The sequence below is a fragment of the Electrona antarctica genome (assembly GCF_951216825.1).
Source record: "Electrona antarctica genome assembly, chromosome: 19".
NCBI lineage: Eukaryota > Metazoa > Chordata > Actinopteri > Myctophiformes > Myctophidae > Electrona > Electrona antarctica.
In genome coordinates this window covers 8,271,747-8,290,200 of record NC_136800.1, presented here as the reverse complement: position 1 = coordinate 8,290,200, position 18,454 = coordinate 8,271,747, and the positions used below count along the sequence as shown (strand labels likewise).

The 18,454-nt window shown below is 42.2% G+C and overlaps 1 protein-coding gene across 1 annotated transcript in view; it reads left to right on the top strand.

The window, feature by feature from the left end:
* Positions 1–1,660: 1,660 nt before the first annotated feature.
* The window catches only part of LOC306943814 (uncharacterized protein), a gene marked incomplete at its 5' end in the record, with an annotated part of 56,218 nt that continues 39,424 nt past the window's right edge, over positions 1,661–18,454 (top strand). Inside the window, 6 exons of the mRNA XM_079530339.1 lie at positions 1,661–1,959; positions 13,035–13,114; positions 14,419–14,591; positions 15,837–15,939; positions 16,809–17,006; positions 17,643–17,799. Of these exons, the coding sequence (XP_079386465.1) occupies positions 1,661–1,959; positions 13,035–13,114; positions 14,419–14,591; positions 15,837–15,939; positions 16,809–17,006; positions 17,643–17,799 (1,010 nt within the window). The remainder of the gene's footprint in view (positions 1,960–13,034; positions 13,115–14,418; positions 14,592–15,836; positions 15,940–16,808; positions 17,007–17,642; positions 17,800–18,454) is intronic.

The window sequence follows — 18,454 nt, the reverse complement described above, 5'->3', positions numbered from 1 at the left end:
AGTAAGGTATAATGTAAGCCTCTGAGATGTGGTGGAATGAGAACTATAAAGTATCAAAAAACAGATAGAAACACCTATACTGTAAAGTAAAATTGCAATTAAGAACAGTACTTGAGTAAATAATAATTAGTTTAGTTCCACCAGAAATGCCTGTTGATGTAATCTGTATCTTTGTAAATATTGTATTAACGTCAGTGGCAGTGCACTCTTACTAGTTTGAAGCTGATAAATGGGTTCTCTCACCTGATTGATTGAAATTGGACACCCTTCTTAATTTTCTGTTTATTAACCCATTCTGAACGGGAACCCCTTTTGGTGTTTTAAGAATTAAAACGCTACAAGCTTGTTGATCTGCTATTTTTTTTTAAATTGTGAAAATGTGGCACAAATCTTTGAATATACCGGTATATTCTTTCAGAGCGAAAGTTTTTAACTCAAATCTTTGCTTCTGGAAGAACATATTTTCAGATGGGGGTCTGCGGCCGAATACAGATAATTCTGGGGGTCCATGACATGAAAAAGGTTGAGCACCACTGACATAGAAACATCGGCCTCAGGTTTAAATTGAGAGATGGGGAGACCCCTGTTACTGAACAAACACTGAATAGCAATAGTAATACAATAGCAATACAATGATCTCTATCACAAGACAGAGCTTTAACAAAAATGAAAAAACACCTTTAAGTCACCTGTTCTCTCCATGAAATACACCATGAGGAACCAGGTGAAATCTATGATAAATGATTGATTTCCACTATTAAATATGCAAGGCAATCACACAGATTCACATAAAGCTAAAGTGTAAATGAATGTTGAAGGTATGTCCAAAGTCAGTGAACTAAATTAAATTGCATAGTGACTGGAACCCCAAATGTAATATCCTGTTATACAATAGTATAAAGTACTGTACATCTACTTAAGCAAAACTTTTAGCTATTTTTTACTATACTGGAGTATTTCCTATTTTCAATAGTTTTACTACTTTACTTGTAGATTTTGACTATTATTACAAAACTTTGAAGAATAGAAAGAATTTACTGTTGGCCAATCAATGAGAACAAATAAAACGAATGGCATTTTGTCTAAAAGTATATTTGGTTTTAGTTTTAGTTTACTTTAGTTTTGTAAACACACAATACAGTTTCAGTTAGTTATCGGGTCTTTTATTATCCTAGTCTTTTATTTAGTTAGTTTTAAATGTTTTTAGCAAATTTTAGTTGTGGTTAATTTGTTTGTTTTCGTTAACCATAATAATGTTGATGCACGTGCATGGGTGTGCAGATGCACGTAGACCCTCAGGACAGTGATGTCTGCAGCAGAGCAGACGGTGATGACAGACAGCGATACAGACACAATGTTCTGTGCATTTGTAAAGGAGCTGCAGAGAAGAAGAGGGACACGACCACGGTCACTCTAGTTGATGAGTCTGTGCTGACCGACCGACCGCTAAAGCACCAAAGGAAGGGGGACACAAATTGGAGTCATCTCCGAGCCAACTTAACTGGCCGAGGGATGAAAAGGGCCGCCGGAACGGGCCGGCCCTCTGGCGGGGCCACATCAAAAGGGGTCGGCCTTTGGCGGGGCCACATCAAAAGGGGATGGCCTTTGGCGGAGCCACATCAAACGGGGATGGCCTTTGGCGGAGCCACATCAAACGGGGATGGCCTTTGGCGGGGCGACATCAAAAGGGGCCGGCCTTTGGCGGGGCGACATCAATAGGGGCCGGCCTTTGGCGGGGCGACATCAAAAGGGGCCGGCCCTCTGGCGGGGGCGGGTATCAAAGCCGCAGGGCCGTCCCTCATTCCCCGCGGCCCCCCCTAGCTGCGAGCGACCATCGCTGCCGGGCACGGCTCACATCACTGCCAGCGGCGGTATGTGTGAGAGAGTGTGCGACCGTGTGTTTACGGTCCAGACCAAAGCTTTCTGTGCTGCGGCCGACTCAGGCTTCCATGTCACAAGGTCAGGCTTTGAAGTCGTGTGTTGGTGGGGCAGCGAGCGACAACTTCATGTGTACGAGGAAAAAAAAGACAAGCGCAAATAAAGAGGAATATATAGGCCATGTACACGAAGGAGGATCTCCACTGGTGACGTGGAAAATATTGCATTCTTGCCTATTTTAACTCTGCTTTCTGACACCTGTGTCTATGTGTGTCTGTGTCTCTGTGTGTCTGTGTGTCTGTGTGCGTGTGTGCGTGCGCGTGTTGTGTCCCCGCGGGGCACAATAGGCCCAGAGATCAGAGTGCCGGTCCGGGCTGAGCGGAGTGGGCGGCGGCTCCCTTTCATCCCTGCCCAGTCCTAACATCCATTTGCCTTTGATGTCCTTTGATTAATGTGCCTTCTGCCTTCCTCCCTTCCTGCCTCCATCCGTCTACTGCATGGGCACAGTGCACTGTAGCCTCCCCGGCCGGTCTTTTATCTCTCCGCCTCTGGGTCAACTTAAGGTACTTAGAGTTTCCACGTCTTCATTCATTCATTCGTGTTTTTTTTAATTTCGTGTTGATCTTTTGCTTTTACTGATTGGCAAGACTTCCTGTTTGGCAGCTATAGCTCTTTGTCTCTCTGGCAACTTGACTGTTATTCAGGCAGCTTTTCTTATAGGTCTTCCAAGTTTTTAATTCCAAGCTCTACTATTTGACATCCTATAATCAGTCTAAGTGGACAAAGCTCTGGATGATTTGATGGATCCACTTCAGCCTATTTCCCAACAGTAACAAAGACCCAGAGACCCAGTTCCTGCTGCGAGCTAAATGAGCTGGCATTGTTTGCCACCTAGAGAAACTGTCATGTCACCTAAAGGAATCCAGCGAGAACCACGAGGAAGCCGTTTCCATGGCCCAGGTGTGTGGACTGCTTGAGCAGCAAAAGGACTTATATAAAACAACAGACAAACAATAGGGGAGCATTTTCAAATCCTGGTTGACTCCTCATAAAGAGTTCGGGCTGGGCCTGAGTTTGGAATTCACTCAGGGAATTTCAAGATTTTAAAGACTATTGTAAGATGAGGTGCAATGCCTGCAAAGAGACCAATATGGAATCAGTCAGTATATCACTCAACTATCTGGAAGGTCAGGTCAGTCCAGAAGAAACTAGAAAAAGTGCCCTTCTGGGCACAGGTCTCCACCAGGAGGATAGGACTGTGAGATGTTTTGCAAAAATCAACCTGTTGGTGGCGCTATAACAGGCCAATGTGAAAAGGGTGGGATATATTCCTCAGCCTAGTAAGAAAATGTGTAAAAGATTTCACGTAAATTGCATGCTGCGTTCATGATTTGAGGCTTTTGTTCAAAACGGGGCAATCTTGCAAACTGTGAAAGCCAATTATAGCCAATTAGGATGGAATATGAAATATCGGACAGATCCGACTTGAGCACATGACCATAGAGATACTGTGTAACGATTTGTGAGATTTTTGGACAGAATCTGGAGGAGTAATATCAAAAAATGTGTTTTACAAAAGTCGGCCTCCTGGTGGCGCTATAAAAGGCAGATGCGGAAAATGCAGGTCAACGGTTTGTCCTTGGCCTCTAGGGAGTGTGCATGCAACGTTTCACGCAGATCGGTGCAGTTTTAGGTACAAAATGTGAAAAGCTGCCTCATGGTGGCGCTATAACAGGCCGTTCTGGAAAATGTGGGGCAGAGGTTCATCGTTGGCATCCAGGGAGTGTGTGTGCAAAGTTTGGCATCGACCGGGTTAACGGTGCCGGAGATTAGCTGGTAACGGACGGAAGGACGGAAGGACGGACGGACACACACACACACACACGGACGGAGTGCAAAACATACTCTCTCCCCATGCCTTCGGCCTGGTGGAGACAACAATGTCATTATTGATGGCATTAATGAGTCGGAGGGTGAGAAATGGTCTGACTCTGAGGACAAAGTGATGAAGCTGCTGTCAGAGAAGCTACAACTCGACCGCCACAACATTGAGCTGCATGGAGCAGGTCTGGAAGACCTTAACCGTCCTCCACCAGGCCCAGGCCCATATGGAGCAGGCCTGGAAGACCTTAACCGTCCTCCACCAGGCCCAGGCCCATTGTTGTCACATTTCTGCACAATATAAGGACGGACAAACTGGAGGTTTTCAACAAAGCCATCTTCAATTTCATACTGTGAAGATTTTCCTGCAGTTGTTCGACTGAAGTGAAAAGAACTCCATTTCAGCCATAAGGGCTGCCAGGGATAAGGGGAGATGGCCTATACCTTTGCTTTGGTACCACCAACGCATTGTCCACCCAACCCACCATCCCAGACACCTGCACTGAGACATGATACACTGAGGCGTGCCTGTGCTTTTGCATGCATGCATGTGTGAATAATTCACACATGCATGCATGCAAAAGCACAGGCACGCCTCTCGCTCTCCTTTTATTACAACTTTTATCGTCAATAACGTCAATAACAATAGGCCTACATGTTTACAGAGTGACAACACTTCTCTTTTGGATGTATAAGAATACAGGCGTGCCTTGAGATTTTAAGCACACACGTTTGGTGTGCCTCGGCAACAAAAGGTTAGAAAGCCACTGGCCTACTTTATGTGACAATATCACTAGTATTAATGGATTCAAATAACATGCAAGTCTGTTGGGTTATGAGGTGCCTATGAAGTGTGATGTTCTGTATTCAGGAAACTTGATGGGGGGAAAGATACGAGGAGAGGATAGGTATCTGGTAAACATTTTATTGGCGGCAGGAAAGAAGGCTATCACAAGGAAATGGGGACAGAAGGAGCCTCCAACACAGGGACAATGGGAGGAGTTGATTCAGGAGATACAGCTCATGGAGAAACTGACACATCGCCTGAGACTGCAGGAGGAACAAATGGAGGACAAATGGTCCAAATGGACAATATTCAATGACCTGATCATGAACAATGGGGGAATGAGGAACACCAGAATATGTCTAGGAATATGTGATGTAATGAGCAAGGTTTGATACGCATTGTCGACTTTATTGTATTTTTATTTTTTTGTTTTTCATGTTTGTTTGTGCTGTGTTTGTCCTTTGCTATTGTGTGTTTGTTCAAAAAATAAATAAAAATCTAAGTGATAAAAAAAATAACATGCAAGTCCATTCATGTCAGCCCAGTAAAGTGGACCACTCCTGATGTTTGTTTAATGCTTCATACTGCTGAGTGATCGTCCTAAGTCAGTGGTTTTCAACCAGTGGTCCGGGGACCACCAGTGGTCCTTGAGGGGGCTTCTAGGTGGTCCCCAGCTAAATGATGGAGAGTTGGTAACCATTTTACGCTCTCAAGAGCAACATTATTGTTAATTATCTGCATTACTTAATTTACATGAAGTCTACACAATTAGAGAATGTAGAAGCATTGTTATATGTTGATGCCTGTTATCTCTCCTATGGTACCAACATCAATACAACATGGACTTGTGGACAAAATCTTACCCAGCAACAACAAAATATTATCTGAGAGGCAAAGTGTCATCAAATGGTGGTCCATGGCTGAATAAATGCAGAATAAATGATAGACCTTAATATGAAAAGGGTGGGAATGTCTGCTCCCTAAGAAGCTACAATAACGCCTTGCAATGAGGACGTTGTTGTCAAGCATTGTTTAAATTCTGTCTGGCCCCTGTGAGATTAATCCTGAAGGATTCATCTGATTACACAATTCTGATTACAGGTGTAGATGTTTCATCTCCTCTTTCCCCTGATGTGCAGACAGACAGCCAGACTCAGCACTGACACAATGGCATGAGGAAGAGGGTAATATGCTGCAAAAGCTCTGCTGTATTTTTTATTGCGTCGTTTTTTTTGAGTGGTGCAAACCACTCCAACAACTGGCTTTGTACCCGTGTTTGTTCGTACCAAAAAAACTAGCATGGTTGCTATGGTTAGCAACCAAAAAAACGAGCATGGTTGCTATGGTTAGTATGTGACGTCACTGACATAGCTGATCAGGCTATATAAGACCTTGCACCACTCAGTTCACACGGGTGTGATTTTATTTATAAATGTTGTATAATGTATATAGTCCTGATGAAGATCACTGCAGTGATCGAAACTTTGACAGCGATACAAATCAGTGGTGTAAATTAGTACTGTAGGCCTACTTAAGTATATATTGAGGTATGTTTTACTTTAGCTGGAGTATTTCCAATGTCTGCACTTTTACACTACATCTCAGAGACAATTATTATACTTTTACTACACTATAGTTATTTGAAAACTTTACTAGTTATATACATTTGTATAATATTATTACAATACGTACAGAAACGAGTAACTACTTCTTCCAATTTTCAACTTGTGAAATGGGACAGCCTGATTATCAGAGTGGGACATTCTGCATAATGAGTACTTTAGGTATATTTTGATACCGATACTTTTTACACAATTACATTTGAATACGGGACTTCTACTTGAATATCTACATTGCAGCATTGATCAATTTAAGAGGCCATTCATTTTTCCCATAGAGATTCACAAAAACGATTGATTCTGTGAAAAATAACAAAACAAAAAAAAGCTAAACAAAAGATATTTATTAAATGTATATTTTTGTAAATCTCTGGGGAAGAAAATGGGGTTTCAGTGGGTCCATAAAACCACAATAGCAAAACTTACACCACTGTAAGTAAGTATTGCTAAGAATGAAAAAACATTGCATGGATGTACTTGGGACGTATCCTCCGTACTTGGGATGTATCCTCCGTGATGTACGTCCCAACCCAGTAGCTACCCTCGATCAGACCCACCAGGGAAAGACCAGGACCACACAATCCGCTGCTCCGGAACTACTCTGCCGGGACTGGGAGGTAGACCAATCTGGCACATGGAAGGACTAGGCTCTGTGTGTTACCTCCCATTTGGTTTCATTTTACGCGCTCAAGAGATACAAATCTATAAGGGTCCATTTGGTTACCAACTGTCCATCATTTAGCTGCATGGGGACCACCTGGAACCCTCTCAAGGACCACTGGTTGAAAACCACTGCTGTAGGCATCAATACAGCTAATATAATGACTTGAAGCTCATTTCTTCACAGGGTTATAATAGCCAAATTAAGTTGGAGATAATATTTGTTGATATAGCTCTCTGACCCAAAGCATGTAAACTAGAGAACTATAAGACTACAATCCGGGGCAGTGGGGATGATTAGCTTCAATGCTCATTTAAGGGTAGGGTAAACGCTTTTGGTTAAAACACTATATATTCTATATATATTGTGATAGTAATCATTGCTATAGTGCGTTTGTTAACTAACTAAATAGGGCTGTGGTTATATAACATGCAGAACGTTTGCAAAATGTTTGCATTTTCGTTTTTATAATCAAAGTTAAATACTTTTTTTTCTTTTTATTGAAGGGAATAGTCATTTGTGTTTTCTATTTATTTGTTAAATAAATCTAATCAAATCTTTATTTATTTATTTATTTTTTGGTCAAAATATCAGTCAAACTATAGGACTCTCCAAGATGCAGGATGGGGCATCGGTCGGACCAGAAAGATCAGTCGGGCTCCGCTCCATAACAGTGGTGTAGAATAACACGCAGGTATTGTTGCCATTATGGAACCATTCTTCCCATTGTTTTACATAGAAAACAATTGAAATGTAGGTCAGTGGGGTAACGCGAGCGAACGGGCCGTCATTTCAACACAGGATGGCCTGACAATAGTCAAACTGTGTGTGTGTGTGTGTGTGTGTGTGTGTGTGTGTGTGTGTGTGTGTGTGTGTGTGTGTGTGTGTGTGTGTGTGTGTGTGTGTGTGTGTGTGTGTGTGTGTGTGTGTGTGTGTGTGTGTGTGTGTGTGTGTGTGTGTGTGTGTGTGTGTGTGTGTGTGTGTGTGTGGGGGGGGGGGGGGGGGGGGGGGTTTGTACCGGCTCATTGTTAGGCGTTATTAATTCAATCTTGTTAGGTTGCGTCATCATATCATGTCGACTATATAGCGTTAAATGCAACTTCCCCCTGGATTATATAGGGTCAGGTTTGGTAATGCTGAAATAATAACATTGAATTTGATCGTGTCAGCAATTTACAGGTCGGAAAATATTTGCCAGGGGAAAAAGAAAAGTGAACACTTCTTTTCTGAGCTCTACTAGTCATTGTTTTCCGGTTGGCCTAACTATGAAAAATGGGCTCAAATAAGAGAAAAGCATCCAATATTATATTGTAATCAAGCCAATCAATCAAACACAATAATCCATTTCATACGAGTTTAGGTACAAAGCAACAACATTCAATGTTCCCTTCATGGCTCACCATTTATGAACTTGGATGAATTATGCAAAACAGGAAAGGCCCTCTGTGTCTGAGGCCCATGCACCCCCCATGCAACACCCTGGGGGGTACAGGCGGTGCATGGTGATCAGTGATTTATTCAGAGGCATGTTGATAATTAATTACTGAATTGGACTTTTTCTTATTTTATTTGGGGCGGCCTTAGCTTGGTGCATTACTGTGGTTCTCAAAGTGGGGTCCGGGGACCCCCAGTGGTCCTTGAGGGGGTTCTGCAGTGGGTCCCCGGCAATGTCAGGATCTACATTTTGGAAGTGTAATCTCTCATTTAGGTTGCCTGTCTTGTCTCCACCCTGTAAGTAAACTTCATCCCGTGTTTCATTCATGTTTCATTTTTATTTTTTGCCGCGGGTGCTGCGGGTTCGACTCCCGATCCCGACAGCCTTTACTGCATGTCACCCCCCCCCCATCTCTCTCCCCATTTCCTGTCAGCCTACTGTCACCCTATCCCTCTATACAATAATAAATGAAAAAAGAAAAAATTATTGAAAAAAGAAAGAAAAATGAAATTGAAAAAACATGGCCCCCTCACGTATTAGGACACTATTAGTCACCAGAACAAAGGACAGGTGTGTTCGATGAAGAATCTCTCATTGGTTAAAATAGAGTTTGGAATTATGGGTTATGTCTGGGGTGTTCACATAACTCTGAGTAGACGATGTAATGAAATGTTATACCTTATAGGCCTACCCTCTGTGGCTTCTTCATTCCTGTTACATTGTTTCCTCAGCATTCTAAACCTCCACAGCAACCACCACCCATCCACCCATCCCCAACTCATCTGCAGATAACAACAGTAACACTACCTGCCTTCAGTAAAGGTCCAGGAAACAGACACAATATTTGCTATGTCTTTGTGACAGTGGCAAGGTTTTCATTACAGTTCCAGAGACGATAATGATCAGAATCATCAATCATTTGATAATCACGCTGTGGAAAATAGAAGTAGTTTCAGTGAAACTCGTCATTCAACAGAATAACAGATACCGTCTTTCTCTTGTGGGCCACAAGGGGTCTGTATTGAGAAAAGGGACCCAGGCTTCCTGCTGAGCTATGCAGGATTGTTTGTTGACTGTATTTTAAAGACATAATCAAAAGTGTCAAGCTTCCTCCAAAATTATAATCTAACACATTTTCCAAATGTAATCTGGGCTCAGGCAGTGTAGATGCTTATTTTTCATAATCTGATTGATTAGTAATCCTGTTAGTACTGTACCTGTACCTACTGTAACTTGCTACTGCTTCTGGCTTCATCACGCCGTGTTCTCTCACATCACAGCCGAAAGCCATACAACAAAAATGTTGTGTCAAACCATGTGACTTCCATTGGAAATGCATTGGGGCGGCCATGACACTTACCCTTTGTTTACATCTAGCATCCAACAATGTTGTATGCTAGATGCGAAGGTGTGAGTGAAGCCTTAGGCCCGACTCACACCTTTACATCTAGCATACAACATTGATGCATGCTAGATGTAAAGAAAGGGTTTCATACAACACAAATGTTGTGTCAAACCATGTGACTCCCATTGGAAATGCATTGTGAGCTTAATAAGTCAATACTCATACAACACAAATGTTGTGTCAAACCATGTGACTCCCATTGGAAATGCATTGTGAGCTTAATAAGTCAATAAGTCAATAAGTCTCATGCATCAGCCATACATCAATCTGTTGCGAAGGTGTGAGTCAGGCCTTACAACCAAGCAAAGGAGGAGTTGTTGTGCTATGGAAAGGATAACCTATATTTTGAAGAAGAAAAGCGAAATGTATGAATGGGGTTTGGGGGCCTTTTACCTAACTCTTAATGAACATTGTATGCTCCGTAATGATGATAATGGAAATAAATACCTCATAAACTGTGTAGTGATTTCATGCACTCTTTCGGATGCGGCTGCATTTTCTCTGTGCTGACTTATTTTCACTAATTTCTCTGTTAAAAAAGACAGAAAAAAAAGCATTACAGAGAGCAACATCGGAAGACGCGATTTATTTTTTTGCTTTTTAAAACATTCATTTATAGAGCACTTGACATGCTGCACAAAAAATGGACAGTATACAGTACATGTTAAGGAAGCAGGTTCTAACTGCCCAAGGGTGAATGTTATTTCATACTTTTTTGTTTTTACCAGTTTGGGCCTATCACATTTTTATCACATGCTTTAAATCCCTGACCCTTCCTTGTTGTGTCAGCAGACAAAACATGTATTCATTGATGCTCTGAGAAATAACCCATGTTGGCAACGTGAGGAAGTGTTGCAGAGGGCGTGAAAGGATTGGATATCATCTATTGTGAAACTTACAGTAAGTGAGATAAGATGCCTGGAAAGACTGAGGAAAGGTTTTTTTCCCCAGGCCATTAGGATTATAAATGATGACATGGACCTTGAGAGACGACAGGGATCGGGTCATCACCCACGCACTTGAGCGTGGAGAGGGGCAGTTGAGTGCACTCAACCCCCCCCCCCCCCCCCCCTTCACAGGGACTTATATGGACATGACACAAATGGACATTATATTTAGTATTGTAGTCTAACTTAATTATTTATTATAGTCTTGCTGGTTTTAGGGATGGAAGTTTTTAATGGTAGGATTTATTTTAGCTTTTAGTCCTCTTGTCCTGTTTTACTGCTCACTTCTGTGGGGCTGACCTACGTACATTTCACTGCATTTTAAAGATACGTTTTTAAATATGTATGTGACAAATAAAGATTGATTGATGGGCAAGTCCTTTATGGTTATATTATAATATTTAGTTAACTCTTTAGTTTTTGAGGGCATTTCCTATACTGTACCTTAAATGTAGAATTTGCCTTCTGCATTTACCCATCCTAACTATAGGAGCAGCCTGCAGTGACGGCGATCAAGTTATGTTTGAAAGTGTCTTTGCTCAGGGACACATCGTCCGACACATAGAGCAGCCAGGCTGGGAGATAAACCGGTAACCCCAGGTTTATCTCCCCAGTGGTCCTTCAAGGTTCAAGGGGGTCCCCAGCTAAACTTCATACAGCATCACCATTATTTGTTTATTCATAATTTATACTCTGGCTTTTCAAAAATAGCAGATATGCAAGCTCAGAGCATGCCGCTTTGTGCCGTGCTGCAAGTTTGTACATCTGCAATTTTTGGACATTTTTGAAAAGTAGTATTATTTTTTAACACAAATCACAAATCTGGCCACTGGCCAAATGCATAAAGCCAAAGTGCAGTAGCCAACAGTAACTAAATTTTTTTTTGGACAAACTGACATATTTGTATATCTCAAAGAAAGGTCAAATTAGCCTTTGTGATTTTGGTAACACTTTATATTAAGGTTGCCTTTATAATGCATTGCTCATTTATAATGCATTATAATGTGCTTATAAGCCATTATAACACTCATTATAAATGTTTGTAATCATGTATAACAACTTATAACCACGTTTATAACATAAGTGCTGGTCATAATGCATTATAATGTGCTTATAAGGCATTATAACACTCGTTATAAATGTTTGTAATCATGTATAACAACTTATAACCACGTTTATAACATATTATAAGTGCTGGTCATAATGCATTATTATGCTCAGTGTGTTATAAAGACAACCTTAATATAAAGTGTTACCCAATTACCTTAAGAACATACCATATTTGAAATTAGTGTAAGATCACTTACTGTATTTGCCGATATCTCATTTGGCTGACCAGCTGAAACACTTTTAAAACCATTATCGGCCATTTCCTTTTCCCCTAGCACTTTGGCTTTGTAGGGCAAACTGCTCTATGTTCTTTAATACACAGGGTAACATTTTAGTTTTCAGTTTTCAAATTAAATCTTTTCATTGTCAAGTCGACCTCAACCTGAGAAGGATTACGAATATTCTTTTGACTGGAATTCTTTAGCCTGTAACTAGGCTAGGCTGCCCAGCCCACATGCACACGGATGTTTCCGTATAAAAGGAGATGGAGTCACCACCACACCTCCACCTGTCTTCTGTTCTAACCTGGAGACTCCCAACTGATCAACATGCTTCTCCTCCTGGCCTTGCTGCTGGGAACCACTGGTAAACATCATTCCTTTTAACCTCTTGAGCCCCGCATTGCCCCCGCTGGCGGGGGCAACGGTGTCCACCTCTGAACAGCGCTCAGCGGTCAATGGAGACCCAATTGGTCTCCGGTTCCAACTCCGATGTTGCGGATTTACCCCCTTTACCCCCCTGGGGTTTAAGAGGTTAAATACTATTGTTATTATTATATTTAGTGTTTTCGTAAATGAACGCCCTACTTGAAAATAGCAGATCTACAAGCTACGAAATATACAAATGAAATATACAAGAAAACCACTTAAATTAAACGTTTGCATCGCGACGTGAGCTTATAGATCTGCCATTTCCACTATATTCTTTATTTACGTAAATATACAGTATGACGATTATGCAAAAGATATTTGCAATTATCTCAAATAATTGTGATTAGGTAATTATCTAAGGATTGTGACAGGTCTATTTGTACTTTGGCCGTTTCGAAATGAGCAGATTGACAATTTCACAAGGCGCCGTGTGGCGATGTGTTTTGAAGCGTGTCCATGTGTGGCGATGTGTTGTAAAGCGTGTCCATGGTGTCGTGTGGCGATGTGTTGTGAAGCGTGTCCATGTGTGGCGATGTGTTGTAAAGCGTGTCCATGGTGTCGTGTGGCGATGTGTTGTGAAGCATGTCCATGTGTTGTAAAGCGTGTCCATGTGTTGTAAAGCGTGTCCATGTGTTGTGAAGCGTGTCCATGTGTTGTAAAGCGTGTCCATGTGTTGTAAAGCGTGTCCATGTGTTGTAAAGCGTGTCCATGCCATTGATGCCAAGATGCAGGGACAGCAGGGTTAACCACCCTCAGGGCTCTGTACTAGGATACTAGTGATCTTTTCAACGCGTTTGAGTTTCTGCGAAAGCTTTCCCCATACAGATGCTGGTGTTTAAGTGGTTAAAGTTTTTAACCACTTAAACCCTGTGTAGGACTTTGTTGGAGCGGTGTACCTAGGGGTCTAAAAACTAAACCCTGTGTAGGACTGTGTTGGAGCGGTGTACCTAGGGGTCTAATAACTAAACCCTGTGTAGGACTGTGTTGGAGCGGTGTACCTAGGGGTCTAATAACTAAACCCTGTGTAGGACTGTGTTGGAGCGGTGTACCTAGGGGTCTAATAACTAAACCCTGTGTAGGACTGTGTTGGAGCGGTGTACCTAGGGGTCTAATAACTAAACCCTGTGTAGGACTGTGTTGGAGCGGTGTACCTAGGGGTCTAAAAACTAAACCCTGTGTAGGACTGTGTTGGAGTGGTGTACCTAGGGGTCTAATAACTAAACCCTGTGTAGGACTGTGTTGGAGCGGTGTACCTAGGGGTCTAAAAACTAAACCCTGTGTAGGACTGTGTTGGAGCGGTGTACCTAGCGGTGTACCTAGGGGTCTAATAACTAAACCCTGTGTAGGACTGTGTTGGAGCGGTGTACCTAGGGGTCTAAAAACTAAACCCTGTGTAGGACTGTGTTGGAGCGGTGTACCTAGCGGTGTACCTAGGGGTCTAATAACTAAACCCTGTGTAGGACTGTGTTGGAGCGGTGTACCTAGGGGTCTAAAAACTAAACCCTGTGTAGGACTGTGTTGGAGCGGTGTACCTAGGGGTCTAAAAACTAAACCCTGTGTAGGACTTTGTTGGAGCGGTGTACCTAGCGGTGTACCTAGGGGTCTAAAAACTAAACCTGCTCTTTTTCTTTCAATCGACACCAAATCTCTTCCATGAAAATAGACGGTTTCAGCGATCGGCTACTTTCGGCGGATGTTTGCTCCCAGAATAGGGACTATATAGTGTAAAAAGTGGTTACGATGCTTCCAGTACAAATAATAAAACTTTTCATTACCTAGGCTATATGTAGCACCCGGGAATCATACCCGGGTCTCCAGCATGGAAAGCCAGCATCTTAACCACTAAGTCAAAGGGATATCCCGGGCCATATTAGACTTTTAGGACATGCAGGTTGAGGCTGTGAGCCAACCCGATCTGGGTCACGTGGCACCATTGTAACACCTGGGAATCGTACCCTGGTCTCCCGCTTTGAATGCCAACATCTACAGTATATCCCATTGGCTTAGTGGTTAAAGATGTTTAACATCTTTATCCATATCCACAGCAATTACATCTGCGGCTCCTTCTTGGTGGATGTTCTGGGCTCCCCCCCCAAGCATCAAATGGTGTGTGAAATCCAGCCAGGAATACTCAAAATGTACATCCCTAGCCGGTACGGACTCGACCTTCTCCTGTGTACAAAAACTAAACACTCTTGAATGCATCGAGGCAATTAAGGTGAGAAGAGAACGCTATAGTGTTAAAACTGTAATCCACAACTTATATCTTAATGAATGAAATGTTTTTTTCAAGGTCCATTTTATTTGTCATTTACATGCTTGCACATGAAACGAATATCGTACTCGGGACCAGAAGTGTGCAAATGTTCTTCATGAATTCCTGAAGGAGATCCAGCAGGATTGAAACGTTGATTATTAAACAGTGATCTAGCCCCCCGAACCCACCTCTAGCCCCCCGAACCCACCTCACCCCTGCCCACTTCGACAGGCTGGAATGGCTTAGGGTCGACGACAGAGTACAGCATCTTGCAATGGGTCTGGTCCACAAGATTCGATACACCACCAAGATACCCATGTACCTGTCTAGATACTTCCTTAATGTTAACGAAGTCCACACCCACAACACCAGAGGGAGTGCAACGAACCATGTACAACCCAGATTCGGCACAAACAAGGGACTAAATTATTTTCGCTCCTATGCCACCAAAATGTGGAACGCCCTACCAACTGTCATTAAGACATGCGAATCCCTTGACTCCTTCAAAACCGCTCTCAAAGGGCACCTACGGATGGCTGCAATTCGAAACTGGCCCCCGTAAAATCTGAATCCCCCCCCCCCCGCCCCCCCCTTTTTTTCCCCTCACTGTATATATTTCTTTTCCCTTTTTACCTCCTTTATGATGAATTCCTGTTCTGTCTATAGAAGTGTCTATTTGTACGTCTCTAAATGTTTTGATGATTTGAACATGGTGGACCCTATTGGAAACAAGTGTAATGCTTAATTGGGTCGTCCACTCACAGTTAACAGCCTTTGTATTGAGTTTGTGCTTGAAATGTACTGTAATTCTGCAAACTGTTAATAAATTCTTCAATCAATCAATCAATCGATAAAACAAATGGAGCTGAGATTCCAGTGTTGCAGACTTTATTATTATTATTATTTTCTTCGTGTTAATCATTGTTTGTCCAGCACCTGGGTAAGATCGACTTTATAAAATCCCAGGGTAGGACATAATATTTTCAGATTGCTGTATTAATCTTAATAGCTATCAAAATACTATATGCACAAATACCGCCAATTATACCATTAATAACTTAGGACACAATCAAGTTTTTTTTCTATATGACCAATGCAAACAAGGAATGACAATTTAACTCCAAAACGACTCTGGCAATATCAAGAGAGAGCTACCAGGCCTCTGCAAAAATCTGCAAATATTTAACAGCAACATGTTTTTGACAGAACGAAGAAGCAGATGCCATCACTCTGGATGGAGGAGACATCTACACAGCTGGAATGACTAATTACAACCTGCACCCCATTATTGCTGAGGACTATGGCCCAGGTAAGATGATCTATCTATCTATTTCTCCTAATTATCTAATTATGGATAGATTGTTCTTTCTTTTTTCTCTCTCTCTCTCTTTGTTGCATGAATTATCACTTTAACCACTTAAGGGGCACTATGTAACTTATTCTTTAATGAATAAAATTAAATCTTGTCCAATCTGTATGGCAGAGTATGTAAATACAATATAGGGTATGCGTGTGACATCATCATCATACCCGGAAGTTATGCGGGAAAGCGAGTGCCAAAAACTACTTTCTGGCCTTGACAGCCCATATACTGTACATTCCAAACAGAAAGGTCCTATATGATTATATTAAACAACATTAAACTTACTTAATTGCCACTTGATTTGCCACTCACTTTATGCATACATATACCCTTTATTCATGGTAGTATTTTGTTTCACTGCTCTTCTATTGAGATATTTTAGATCATGTCAAAGGCATACTGTTAAAATTAAAGGTCAAAGGTTATGACACAGGATCTCACATGAATTTTGGACCTAATATTCAAGATTGTATCCCTTGAGCAAGCAGGCAGGCTCTATTAGCTCAATGGTATACAAAAAAGTCAGAACTTGCACAGATAACCGGGTTCAAATCCGGGGCAGAAGAGGATTATGCCATAGCAGGGCGATCCCCAATTGCGCAAATAGCCAAACTACAAGCTCTTAACATGTTACTGTATACAAATTGCAATTGTGAGCTTGGAATAATGATATTATTGAAAATGTTGAAACCTTTAATAAATATGTTGAATTTATTTGTGTTGCCTATAATGACCGACGTTCCCCAAAATAGGCACAGCAGGTTGGTTAAATCAATGTGACCCTGTGCCCCCTTTTGTTGTATCGGACCATGCAGAATCAGACACCTGTTACTATGCTCTGGCTGTGGTCAAGAAGAGCTCCAACTTCAGCATCAATGAGCTGAGAGGAAAGAGGTCCTGCCACACCGGACTGGGAAAGTCTGCCGGCTGGAACATTCCCGTAGGAACTCTGCTAACCATGGGAAACAACGGGATCCAGTGGGCCGGCGCGGACCAGCAACCTTTGGAAGAGGGTGAGTTTTTGATTTGATTGATTTGAAGGTTAACGGTTAACCATACATGACAAGAGTACAAAAAACTATCAAGGATAATACACAACAAGTTCCAGTCCAGTACGAGACTATGTTTTCGCCCCTGTCCGTCCGTCCTTGTGTGTGTGTGTGTCCGTCTGTCTCACTGTCTGTCTCTGTGTGTGTGTAGTGTACACTAATCTCCCAGCACCGTTGGCCCTATCGGTGTGAAACCGTGCTCGCACACTCCCTGAATGCCAGAGCAGAACATCTGCCCCAAATCTTTCACATCGGCCTGTTACTGTGCCACCAGGAGGTTGATATTAATCGTACAGATTTTGTCCAATCATCACGCAACTTGTTACTCAGTATCTCTATAATCAAGACGAATCTGTCACTTTTTGTCATTTGTCATTCATAATCCATCCTGATTGACTAAGAATGGCTTCCAAAGTTTGCAGCAGTGGCTCGTTTTGAACAAAATGCCTCAAATCATGAACACGGTGTCCGATTACTCGTTAGAGAGATGCGTACATTATCAATGATTACATACTGTGTTAAGATCCACAGGCTATCATAGACGCTGTAGCAATAATGTCAGTGTGTCATAAATTAAAAATGACTATTCTGCTTTTCTAGCGGTGAGTAATTTCTTCTCGGCCAGCTGTGCACCAGGAGCTGACCCGGTGACGTTTCCCAAGCTGTGTGAGCAGTGTCCGGTCCAGGCCTCCTCCAACGTGACCGACTGCTCCCGCTCACCGGACAACCCTTACTATGGATATGCAGGTGCATTCAAGTGAGTATAGGTATATTGGTTTGGTATTCCAGTTATTAGAGAAAAGAAAAGTAGAACAATCATATAGGACAAGACAAAGAAGACTAGACTAGATTAGACTAGGAGAACAAGAACAGTCACACTGTCAGTCACAACAGGAGGGACTAGAAACTAAGCACACTCTCGCTCTCTCGCACGCACGTGCACATGTGCGCGCACACACACACACACACACACACACACACACACACACACACACACACACACACACACACACACACACACACACACACACACACACACACACACACACACAACCTACAAAACAACAAGTGAGCCTAGGAGTCGTCTACAGTGAAAAAGTGGGCCTTAAGCATGTTTTTAAAAGTCCCTATAGGGTGGACGCAGCTTTAAAGGGAGTTTGTTCCACTAATAAAGCTGTTTGTTACGTTCCACATATTGTCTGGGATTTATGTGTATTGTAGATTTTCGGACTTAATTTGGATAGAACAGTGAAGACTGATAGGGAACATGGAGAGAGAGAGACAGGCACAATATTCTTGCCACAAATGGCAATGCAGTTTAAATGAATGCGAATTAATCGCACAAAATAAACGCTGCGGGCAGATGTGTAAGGAGTGTAAGGACCTTTACTATGCGTCTGCTAAATGCCTAA